The following is a 13,033-nucleotide window of genomic DNA, read 5'->3' as shown; positions in this document are numbered from 1 at the left end:
AAAAATCAGTATAAAAATGTTTTTTTAATGTTTTACAACTCATTTTTGTTTAATATTTCGTACCGGTATGTACATTTTTTAATATTGTTTTTTAATATTTGCAATAATCTTACAATCACTAGCGAAAAGTAAAAATAATGATACAGTTCAAGCACTGGCGGATCTTCCAGGGGGCACAGCCTGGGCCCTTTTGAAAGGGATGGAGGCCCTACATTTTTAATGTAAGTATGCCAATTTCTGTAACACGTGTGCCCCCCCCCCCCCCCCCCTGAAATGGAGGACTTTCTTTTTTTTTCTTTTTTTTTGCTTGTCAATTTTCCTGGGGAAAATATGCACACCCCCCACCCCTCCTTTAAAAAATGCTGGATCAGCCCCTGAGTTCAAATTTGGCGAGAAAAAAAAAGAAGTCTTTTCGCTTGATAATGGCTAGCCCGGCCTCCTCGGGACGCTTTAGAGATAGGCACGATCGCGATCGATCGGCTCTGTCCGGTAGGCTAGCTCTGGCGCGGCGGCCGGCCGAAGTAAAGTGTCGCTGGTAAAAGTACCTCTCAAGCGCTAAATACACTGCCATTGGCTTACAGAATCTTCGACTTCGCACAAAATCTTTAACTGGATTCTGGTAATCTTCTCCGGGCTCATAAAAAACACCCCGGTTTGAACATGTATCGAATGAAGATACTCAAGCAGTGCATGTTTCTTCCTTTAGAATCTACGAAGTGCATTGACATTAGCGTCAAAAGGAAGTTTTCTGTGATATCGGAGAAATCGGCATTCAAAAGAATACACAGGAGTTTATGTCTGGGACCGTTCTTACAAAGTGGAAGGAGTTGTGATGCATTGCCACTGCTGGTAACAAGAACTCCAAGTCCAACTGCAGCTTCGGCCACAACTTGTTTATTACACAACAGAAGGAGCATGAGCACGGATGATAGAGGAGGATCTGAAGGAAAGATCAAACCAGTGTTTGTTGCTATTCCTAATCCTATCAAAGTCATCAGAAACAATATATTCTATTGGTTAATTCGTTCATATTTTGATCCAGATTTTTCAATTGATGAATTTACACAAGGAGCTAAGCAGGTATTAAATAAAAATAGGATTGTTTTTGCTTTCCTTTTTTAATAACAGAGATCAGAGTGTCATCAAATTTGATTTTATTGCTTCAAGTAAGACCAATTACAAATCATGCAAACTGTTTTTTTACATTTGCCCACATAGATTTCTAAATCTGCTGTACAGTGCATAGCTAACGTCAGAGAATGTACGGTACATCTTGTTTTTTAACGATGTTTTTTCCCCAAGAAAGGTAGACTAGATCCATTTGAAATTATCAAGCATGTTTCTAAACTAAAGCAATAGATAAATTAATTTGTAACTGACTTACTGTGTAAGGCCTACCTATGTCATGATTAACTATTTTCCAAACTTTCTCTTGAAACTGCTTTATATGCTAATTTATCAAACTACTTTTTCACAGAATCACACTGTCATCTGGGGTCCTGTTGCCGAAGTGTTTTGTTTAACTAAAAACATCTAAAAAATTCAAGTGCAAGTGCCTGAAGTGCCTCATATTCGGAGGTTGAATTCAAGTTGCAATACATTTTTTAAGATGCATTTGATTGCATTTTTTTTTTCTGCAATGGGCCTCTGCCTTCTGGTCAGGTTAATATTGGGTTACATGTAAATGTCTAATGTGGTTCCAATTGTCTTCCATGTATGCATTCCATAAAAGATGACAAAATTTAACGCACAGTGTTATCAACTTGCTACATGTACATTGTGTCTACCTAGTACCATGATGGCTAGAAATCTAACCTGGGTTTTGGGTCATCCATCTGTTAACAGCTTCATAATGGACATTCATCTGTCTATCACTGTCTGTATGTTGTTCGTTGTGGGTGTTCCCTACAGCTAGTCAGCTACAGTAGGTATTGGCCTAGTGGATCTGTCACAAAGACGATAATCTGCTAGCTAGGTGCAGTATTCTATGAAATAAATACCATTCCAAATCCACGGGTCAACTCCTTACTTTTTTTAATGGTCTGATTGCATGGCCCTGGGAAGCGGGGGTGCTGCGTGTATTTTTCTCCATAAGCAGCAACCCCAGGAATTCTGGAAGGTGTATAAAAATAGGGGGAAAAGGAACCAAAATGACCTTGATTTTGTAGTGAATTTTTTTTTTTTTTGCTTTACAAATTACCTCAGCACCCCCAGTAAAAAAAATCGCTTTCCATGGCTCTGTTTGATTGGTTTGGGGATTGAGGTCATTGGGCACCTTACTAAAAAGTCATAGCCACATCTATTCCATAGGAACCCAGCTTTTCATCTCAAATCCTTATATATCATCATAGACAATTCATTGAATAATTCAGGAAAGCAGATACTAATTAAAGTGGATTCCTGCTAACAGACACAGCTCAGACTTAAAATTGGTCATGCTCATTCTTGTAATAACCTGAGTGATGTTATTTGAAATTAGCGTTAAATGATTGTAAACATTTTTACTTTTTCATGTCAAAAAGTCTTTAGTCAATGAGGTCAATAATGATGTATATTCTCACAATGAGATGTTGATTGCATTAATTTTAGATACTTATAATGTTTTATTTTTGTTTTCCAGGCATTGGTGACAATATCAGAGACAATAGCGGAGGGGACATGGGACAATCTTGAAGGTCTTCTGTCTCCAAAGGTAAAAAAAAATGATCTGGAACATTTCATCCTTTGACACAACCTAATTTGCATATTCATGTAGATAACACCATTCCCCTCAAAATATGAAATGTTGAGTCCATTTCCCAACTTTTGTTTAAATCTCATTAGTTTTGTTTTGATTTTCTATGATTATTTTCATAATTGTCCCATACATAATTTGAGGTGCCCTGAATTAGCATAAATTTGCATACATCACTAAATTTTTCCTAATTTAGTTTTAAAATTTAATACAAAAATTATACTTTCGACTCCCATCAAAGATTACTTCATAAAATAAATATGAAATTTGTCTTCTAGGGTGACCTTTTCTTGGACTTGCCAGACTGTTAGATTGATTTTCAATTTTGATCTATATTTTGAATTCGGAATTTGAAGAGTACAAAACTGCATCTTATATAAATTTACTAATTTTGCAATGTTTTTGTAACACCTGTGTATTTAATCTTTTCCACAGCTTCTTAGAGAAATCCAGAACACTTGTCGAAACTTCAGTCTGAAGGAGATCAGTTCTATATCGTTATCATCAGAGGAAATTTTGCACACCTTTCCCCATGACATTGCTATACACTATGATGATAAGGGTATGTATGATTTGGACATACAAGGACTCTGTAATGATATTATAACTTTGCAAATTTTGAAACACAAATGGGAAAAAAAGCACAACTCCGGATAATAGAAATGTTTGCAAGAACCCCCCCCCCCCCCCCCCGTACTTCTGCAACAGTTGGTGAAGCTTCCTAGTGTTCTGAATTTTTTTGCCACAAATACATCAGTTACACTTGGCCATTATTTCATCAATATCATTTGCTAATTGTTGGCATGTTGACAGTTCACATGTACACATTTCATTTAACTGTTTTGAAAAAAAGAATAGATGAAGACTAGGTTTGTTTTTAGCTCATCCGGCCCAAAGGGCCAGATGAGCTTATGCCATGTTGTGGCGTCCGTTGTCTGTCGTCCGTCCACAATTTCAAAATGCTTCTTCTTCGCCATTTCAAGTCCGATTTCAATTCTGTTTGCTTTATATGATAGCACTAGGTGGGGGATTCAAAACTTCTACACATAATTTTTAAAACTCATTAAATATGCTAATTTATGCGTATTTTTAAAAATTCACATTAAATGCTTCTTCTTTAATTGTTGACCGATTTTGATTTTTTTTCTTCCACCTGGTAGAACTTCATGAGGTTCACCAAAATTTTACACAGAATTTGAAATTTTCAGTAGAAGATTATTTATGCTCCTTACATGAATGCAAAATTTATTCATAAATCACAGAAAATGCCTCTTCTTTATTTGTTGACCGATTTTGATTTTTTTTCTTCCATCTGGTAGAGCTGCATGAGGTTCACCGAACTTGTACACAAAATTTTGAAAATTTGTCTCGAAAATAATTTATGCAAAATTTACTCATAAATCACAAAAAATGTTTTTTCTTCTTCATTTGTTGATCAATTTCAATTTTGTTTGCATTAAATGATAGCTCGAGGTGGTGATACAAAATTTCAACACAGAATTTTGAAACTCATTAAATATGCTAATTTATTCATATATTTTCTAAACTCACAAAAAATATTGATTGATTTTGATTATTTTTGTTCCATCTGAGAGCTACATGAAGTTCACCAAGGTTCTACACAGAGTTCAGAAATTTTACTAGAAAATTATTTATGCTTAATTTATATGAAATTTATTCATAGATAAAAAAAAATGCTTCTTTGTCATTTCTTCATCGATTTCAATTCTTTATCTTCAATTTATGTCGCCAATATAACTCACTAGTGTCAACTGGGCTGAAATTAAAATTGTGTTATATTTCGTTGCGAGATGGTGGATGAGCTCCACGTCATTGATGTGCTAGTTCACGTAGGCCTACTTTTTCTTCTTTTTTTTTGTTCATCACATTGTTTCTTCATTTCGTTGTTTTTAACATTGATATGCAGAATTGAGAATAAGATATATAATCTGTGTACTACATTTCAGGAGGGAAGTTCCTTTTTATCTTGATGAAGTTTTGGTGTCACTCCACTCAGTCTGGAAGCAGTGATCCAGAAGTTAAAGGGTTTCGAATTGGAAGACCGCCCCCAGGTGTTTCGCAGGAACAATTTGACAGTCTTGGAAGTGTCTACAGTTGCACATATGAGTAAGAATATTGTGAATCCTCTTTGTGTAGGTTCAATCAAGTTATTGGCTATGAATAGGTTAGAGGAAATTCTAGGCACTATTGTGTACTCTGGTGATTTTGTAAAGTAACCAGGGTTTTGTCCTACTTCTGATATTAATAGTAGAATTTATTGGATGATAATTAATTGTAAAAGCAATATTACTGCTTTTAGAAACTGGTTCACCAAGATATTTAGGAGCAATAGGCTATAGGCCTAACGATTGGTTGATATCCACAAAAAATAAATGGTGATGATTTAGTGTCCAGTTAAGGCCCAGTATGAAGGCTATTATAAATATGAAATTGAGTAATTTACAGGCCAAGAAGTTTGCAGATGATTTTTAAGCTGCCCTGCTTGCGGCAGTAATCTGACCATGTTCTGGGCTCTTTTTTGTTATGTCTTATTCAATGTTTAAAATGTATCTGTATTGTTACACTGCTCCTTTATTGCTTTTCACACAATAATATGATGCAAAAAAAATGCTGTCTACTAGAATCCATATTGCATTTCCTTTTGTTTTGTCAGGTTTTATGAATAGCCTAAAAGTGATAAAAATAAGTCTGAAAGTAGGAATAAGCAGGTGTGGGTTTGGGAATGATCCAATAAGTGACAAGTATGGAAATCCATCTATGTAATAATTTTTTTATTTGAGAAGCATATACTGTCTTTTTGTGAAAATAATGGAGCACAATAACTTATACTATAGTCAAAGCAATGACTCATGCATTTACTTTTATATTTAGAGAATAAGACAAATGGATACCCAAATTCCACTCTGTCAAAAATATTTCCTTATAATCATGAGATTGATTGGATCAGTTGCAAATATTTGTAAGATGTGGTCCTGGCCAGTAAACCAAGATATTGCTGTTAGAGAGACCCTGTCACAATCAAAATTGTTTGGATTAAAAAGATTCAGAAGCAGATGTGAAGGTCATATTAGCACTGCTATTAAGGGGAATAAACATTGAAATTCTAGAATTCAAGATAATGATGGCAGTTATAATTACGTATTCAATTCATTAAAATACCCAGTCATCAAGAACAATCCCGAGTTCTCGACAGATCACAGATCTTGATTGTTACTAAGTTTGTTATGTAAAGAAGAAACCTTTGCAAATTATTCAAACATCCAATCATTAAACAGTCCTCAATTCATCAACAAACCAAGAGCATTTTTTTCCTCAACTTTCCACTTCCTTTAGATTTCACCGTAATATCTCACCTGGTGCCAACCCACAATGGATGATCACATATATGCAACATGGCCAGCTGATTAATTCAGAAGCTAGGGGTCTACCTGAAGATGAATGAGTGTTTCGTTTATTTTATACTTCATAGAAATGGGCATGTTACCGTAATCACCTGTTCTTAGATATTTTCTATAATTAGCAAGTTTTCACACAGCGATGCAGAATGAATCTGACAATGCAGGAAATGTATTTGAAGATGCACGTCAAATCACAATGAATTCTTTGTCGTGGGTCAGCAAATTGGAATAGCAGTTTCGTCCAACCTTTTTTAAAGCTGAAAAAATTATAAAACATGTCATTTGTTCATTCATGGACAAAACTGCTGTTTTGACTCACCAACCCTTGATAAAAACTTTATTATCATGAATGGAATTGACGAGATTGTGTATGTTCCAGAAAAGCTTCTGCATAGCTTTTGCAAGAAGTCCCTAATAACATGCTTATTTCATACATGTACTCATGCTTTGGGCTAGTTGATGAGAATTGTTCAAAGACAATCTGAAGATGGATGACTGTCATGCTGTGCCCATACATACAACACTTCTATTCCATCAACCTTGTTACAGATTACAAGCAGATTACTTGAAGGGGAAAATCATGCAATTTTTGTTACTTGTTATATAACCAGCAGGCTAGATTATTCAGCATTAATCATGATCTTTTGGCAACATATATCTGGTTCAGCTTTCATGCAATAGCCTTTGCACAGCCAACTGTGAGAACATCGCACAGACTCTCAAATTATTCCCATTTGGTCTTTGGATTATAGTGATATTAACATCAGAAAAGACTGCAAATTAAAGCCAGATCAAATCCCTGATCACCTCGGCCAACTCAGTTAGTATATGCACACCTCAAACGTGCAGAGGAAATACCATCAATTTTTTATTTTGCAACATTTAACCTGTGTAATGTTATGCAATAAAATTATAAGTATTTATGAATTATAGTCATACTCTGGTCATGTAACCTCGGGATTCCTAATTGTCTGCCTTTTGACTCAATATTATGCTTCGACTTGACAAATAGCAATATTTCTTTGACTGTTGCTGTCATGATTTGTTCAAATACCATGTGGGTGTCTTTCCTTACATCACAATGGTGTAGCGTGAATCTACTTTGGCAGAGGAATATTACTATTTTTTTTAAAGAAGCAAGTGATTGTTGTTTATTTATCTTGATATATTTTCAGATTTGCCCAATGAGATCTTTATTGGACACATTTTATTCATGGGTCATACCATATCTTAGACAGATGTGCTCATTGACATCAATGAATGTTAGATTTGGTTCTTCAACTCTTGTTACTTGCTATATTTTCAAAGTAGGGCAGCATTAGACTCACATGTCGATGTGCCCTGTTTATAGATTCAGTGTAATGTTCATATTGCTTATGCCATTACCAAGCTTCAGTTCATTTAGTTGAGTTTGATTTGGTTAATCTCAACCTTTTGTAAGACAGGGCCCAGATCAATACAATACATGTGAAATGTACTGTAGGACTACCAAAGAATCTTGTTATTGCTGAAGTCCTGTTTCATTGATTTTTAGAATGTGATAAATTGTAAAGAGGTAGAACCATAGTATTACCTTTGGTAACATATCAGGAAAACAGTATTGTGATCAATAACATTGGCCTGTAAATACAGTTACATACTGTAAAATCAGCACCAGCCGCACAGAAATGTTGTGGTATTAAAAATAACCCTAATAGTAAGTCCAGTCCCTTCTTTTTTATTTTGATGCCGAACATTGATCCAAGATGTACATACATGTAACTGATTGTTTTGAAATGAAGTATCGTTGCGGTCCTCGGCTCATTGTTAGTGCTAACAACGTTTTTGTGCGGCCGGTACAGATCATAGATGTACATTCACTTTGTAGTAGACCATAGACTTACAATTGAACCTTATCATCCCACCCATTTCATTTTACAAGGCCCAAATGAAAATTGCATAAAAAATTTGTTGATTGCTCTATGCTTATGGAAAAATCACAAATCTTAAGTAAGGGTGAAAGTGTGTTTACATAGCTTGGCTAATAATCCTAAGCCATCTGTTAGTCTATTCTTAAAAGGGATTCTTAATTCTCCTGGGGTATCAGGTGACATGTTGCACAGCTTCAGATAAGATTAAGCTCAATATTGAATTGACATTTGGTTTACCAAAGAAATTTGAAGATAAACTCTGAATTACAGTTTAGATTTCTAGTATATCTCACTTTGATATCAGTTCCTCTTTATTTCATATTTGAACTCATTGAGGGGTCTTTATTTTTGGAATGAAATAATTGCCTTGATCGCCTGAAAAGCGACTGATGGGCAGCAAGCAATGTTGCAGCCAAATAATTATACAGGCCTACATGTACATGTAGTATTCACTATGTTGCCTATAGTCTATAGATACATTATTCAAATCAGTGTGCAAAACTCTCATTGAAAGCAATTCTCATTGTGAGATACTAGACTGAAGAGCAATGCTACATGTATGTCACTTGTTACAGTTAAATCCTTAAAAACGAATCATTGAACATGCTCGTTTTAACTTATTATCCCGGTGGGTGTTTCATAAAGGTGTTCGTAAGTTACAAATGACTTTACCAAAGCTAAATTCACACCATTGAAATAGTGGTGCACATAATTTACCTCAAGAAATGATCACTAGTCATTCGCAATATCATTCCTAACTTACTGACACCTTTATGAAGCACCCACCAGATCGTGTAGATATATATAAATACTATTTTTGATAATGAAACCTAACTTGTTCTGTTTGAAATGTATTGCTACCTTCTCAGGGGCTACGGAATGGGGGGGGGGGGGGGCTTCAGCCTCAAACTTTTTTCCAAATCTTAGTACAAAATGTAAAAACTTAACATCTGATATATTTTGTTGTGTATTGTCAGCCCCTCCCCCTTCCCTTTCAAAACCATTCCGCAGCCCATGCATTCAAGCAAACTACATACTAACACCCTGGCTTTTGCTGTTGGAATGAGCATTAAAAAAATGTTTCTTTAATTGTAAAAATCTTGTGTTTGTTGTTATTCAGAAAACTGAGCTAAACAGACACTGATCATGAGGGTCACCAATCATAAGGACCACTACTCATAATACAAAATGAGGGTCACAAGTCATGATGAAAAAGAGGGGTCATTAGTTTGATGTTTTTTTTTTTTCTTATGACAAGTGACCCTTTTATTTGATTATGGCCTGTGACAACTTCTTTGATTATGAATAGCGATCGTTCTGAATATATTGAACCTTCTGAATAATCAACCTATTCCCATTTGATTAATTGAGACTTTTATCATTACTAATCCTCTACGACCAGATACTTTTTTCTCGTGTTTGAATAGGCAGTCCAGGGTTCTGCCCCCTATGATTTATCAAGAAGTGAAAAAAAAAGAAAAATAAAGAAACCAACACTAAGAAATAATAAAGTAGGACTAGTATTGAAAAGTGAGATATTAGTTATGAAACTATAATATCCCTATCTGGATGATATGGATGAAAGTTTCCTCTGTTGACTCCCAAGCTCCCATAGCCATCCACCATGCACAGGTCTAGTTGCAATTTTTACAATGTTTATGGTATTCATAAAGGATGAATTTATTTTTTCTCTGGGAAGATCCACGAGGCTAGTTTTTCTCATAACGTTTGTTTATCAGGATGTCTGTCTATGGCTTAGCCTATTTCTTAATACAGAGTTTTTGAAACGCGATGGACAAATTCTACAACATAGAAAATCTATTGAAAATGCCCATCAAATCACTATGCGCAGCTGAGAGGTCTTTGTCGAACATTGGTGAACCGAGACAGCTTATCTATGTAAGATTCTGAGCAGATGAAAAATTGTAAACATGTCGTTGTCTAGAGTCCAGGACAAAACTGCTGTTTTGATTCACTAATTTTCAACAAAGACTGCTTTATCATGAAGGGCTTTTGAGTAGATTTTCTTTATAAAATCCCTCCCCATCTTTACTGCAAAAACAGAGAAAACCATTTCATTAAGTTACTGTCATCAATTACTCATGAGATAAAATATAGTTGATACTAGAATACGCTACTTACTCATAAGAATATAAGGAACATTATTAGCAGGACCATGGGAATGATTTTATATCAGGGGGGTGATGGTTTCTAACAAGCAAAAAAAAAGAGAAATTATTACCAACTCTGTGTGTGTGTGTGAAATAAGAAAGAAATCAATGTTTAATGTTAGGTTGAACGACAAGTCCTCCCACACAAAAAGTTAATTTAAATGAAAAAAAAAATATCTAACAAGCATAACACTGAAAATATCAAAATCACTGATATGTAAAATAAGATTAGGTTACTAGTATTTGAAAAAAAAACAGTTGTGGTCCTTGTCAGTATGCAAATGAGGGGACTCATGACATCCACTCACTATTCTTTTGTATATTATTGTATGAAATGTGTAATATATAATTTTTCTCTTCATTGTCATCTGAAACCATAGAGAGCTATGTCTGGAAACAAAAGTCTTATGGTACCCTGTACATGTGGAATTACCATTTTTTGATATTTGTGGTTCAGTCAATTCAGTTGGTCCTTATTTTCAAATCTGTAAAATAAAATAATAGATATTGTATTCAAACAAAAACCAAAATAAAAAGTGAGAGACATCACACACTATCTCATTTGAATATCACCGAGTTGTATATTACTGCTTTTTGAGAAATAAGATTTTTGTCTCAATTAACTGAATGTATAGATTTTTAGTATCTCTATAAGTTGATACAAAAGAAAAGTTGAATTTCTGATTAAAAATTGAATAAAAATGACAAAAAAAATCACTTTTTTTCAAAAGGGTTGGATCTGTATTTTAGTTTGTTTGCGAAAGGGGTTAGATCAACGGAAAGGAAATTTTTGGAAAGGAAATTTTTGGAAAAGAACATTTTTAAAAAATATGAAGACAGGTTTTTTGTATACCCAATTTTATGTTCACGTGGTAGGGTATCATGAAAATTTAGTTTTGCATAAGAATATTGCAATATGGGAGAATGAAAAAAAAAGATTTTCTCGGAGTGGATCTAACCCCTTTTGCAAACCCTTCTGAAGAGCTCATTTGTCAAAAGGGGTTTGATCCATTTTTGTCTCGCCTGCATAGCAGAGCGAGACTATAGGCGCCGCTTTTCCGACGGCGTCGTCGACATTGAAATCTTAACCAAGGTTAAGTTTTGAAATGTCATCATAACTTAGAAAGTATATGGACCTAGTTCATGAAACTTGGGACATATAATAAGGGTAATCAAGTATTACTGAACATCCTGCCTGAGTTTCGGGTCACATGACCAAGGTCAAAGGTCATTTAGGGTCAATGAACTTAGACCATGTTGGGGGAATCAATATCGAAATCTTAACCAAGGTTAAGTTTTTGAAATGTTGTCATAACTTCGAAAGTATATGGACCTAGTTCATAAAACGTAGACATAAGGGTAATAGTGTATCACTAAAGATCCTGCCTGAGTTTCAGGTCACATGATTAAGGTCAAAGGTCACTTACGGTTAACAAACTTTGGCCATGTTGGGGGTATTTGTGGAATTGTCATCATAACTTTAAAAGTCTATGGATCTAGTTCATGAAACTTAGACATAAGAGCATCAGTGTATCCCTGAATACCCTGTATGCATTTCAGGAAGATCCTGCCTGAGTTTCAGGTCACATGATTAAGGTCAAAGGTCACTTACGGTCAACAAACTTTGGCCATGTTAGGGTTATTTGATGAGTTGTCATCATAACTTTAAAAGTTTATGGATTTAGTTCATGCACTTGGATATAAGAGCAACCATGTATCCCTGAATATCATGTGCGAGTTTCAGGTCACATGACCAAGGTCAAAGGTCACATAGGGTCAATGAACTTTGGCCATGTTGGGGTTATTTGAGGAATCATCATAATTAACTTTGAAATTTTATGGATCTAGCTCATGAAACTTCGACATAAGGATAATCAAGTATGAATGATTGTTTTGCACATGTAGGTCACATGATCATGGTCAAAGGTCGGGGTCAATGGGCATAATGTTTTATCATATTAGTGTTTTCTTCTGTGAATAATATTCATTAGCTATTTTCAAAGGAAGCACTGCTGCTATCAGTGTTGTAGTCAAGGCTCTAACATCCAAGGCCAAGGCTTTAATACCCAAGGCCAAGGCTTCAATACCAAAGGCCAAGGCATGGAAACCCAAGGCCAAGGCCTGAAAACCTCAAGGCCAAGGCATTTCAAACTTACGATATACAGAACAATGAGCTAACAATGCTTAGGCGGCAGACATCACACATGGCAAACATGTATGTGAGCGAGCGGACTGAGCGAAAAAAGAATTTCACCCTTGTACATTTAAAACAAAAATAATTTCATGATAGATTTAGACATAATATTAAAATAATAATATAGTTACCTTTGTAAATTTAATACATAATATTTCTATGCAATTTACATTGCAATAATTATTATTACCACGGTCATCTGATCCTGGCATTCTCAATGTACCGGTATGTTTTTCTTCACTCTCTGAGACAGGGGCGGCAGAACCTATTTGTATTTGGGGGGGGGGGGGTTCAAAGCCAAAAAGGCACTTATATACCAAAATGGGGATTTTGGTGCAAACAGATACATGTATTTTCAAAATGAGATTATCAACTACGTGAAGTTGTTGTGTGTTTTGTAGAAATTAAGTTGAGCAAAGCCTTTTTAAATTGATTTCTAATTGATAAGATAGATATTTTGATTTAGGTTTTACTTCTCAGCGAGAAAGCGTAGCGAGCAAGCGGTTTTGGAAAAAAATCAATTCTGAAGTTGTAAAACTCGATTTTTTGTCAATTATGGGGCTAATGACTGTTAAATCATCACTGTTGCGTGATGTTGCCAGTGC

The 13,033-nt window shown here is 35.0% G+C and overlaps 1 protein-coding gene across 5 annotated transcripts; it reads left to right on the top strand.

Annotated features, from left to right (window-relative positions):
- Nucleotides 1-443: 443 nt before the first annotated feature.
- Nucleotides 444-9,161, top strand: LOC129257281 (m-AAA protease-interacting protein 1, mitochondrial-like). Of its 5 annotated transcripts, XR_010292817.1 has the most exons (7): nucleotides 444-1,080; nucleotides 2,621-2,692; nucleotides 3,170-3,296; nucleotides 4,702-4,861; nucleotides 6,089-8,691; nucleotides 8,853-8,919; nucleotides 9,041-9,161. XR_010292817.1 is itself a non-coding variant. In XM_054895573.2 (5 exons), exons 1-5 carry the CDS (start codon nucleotides 661-663, stop codon nucleotides 6,195-6,197), a joined length of 888 nt encoding a protein of 295 aa, XP_054751548.1. In that variant the 5' UTR covers nucleotides 444-660; the 3' UTR covers nucleotides 6,198-9,161. The 5 variants fall into 5 exon arrangements, 1 of the variants encoding a protein (XP_054751548.1); XR_010292823.1 differs by lacking the exon at nucleotides 8,853-8,919 and having other exon boundaries at nucleotides 6,089-7,858; XR_010292812.1 differs by having other exon boundaries at nucleotides 8,853-9,161.
- Nucleotides 9,162-13,033: the final 3,872 nt, after the last annotated feature.

Source organism: Lytechinus pictus, chromosome 1 (genome assembly GCF_037042905.1).
Source record: "Lytechinus pictus isolate F3 Inbred chromosome 1, Lp3.0, whole genome shotgun sequence".
In the NCBI taxonomy this organism is placed as follows: domain Eukaryota; kingdom Metazoa; phylum Echinodermata; class Echinoidea; order Temnopleuroida; family Toxopneustidae; genus Lytechinus; species Lytechinus pictus.
The sequence above is the reverse complement of the archived record's forward strand: the minus strand, read 5'-3'. Positions and strand labels throughout refer to the sequence as shown.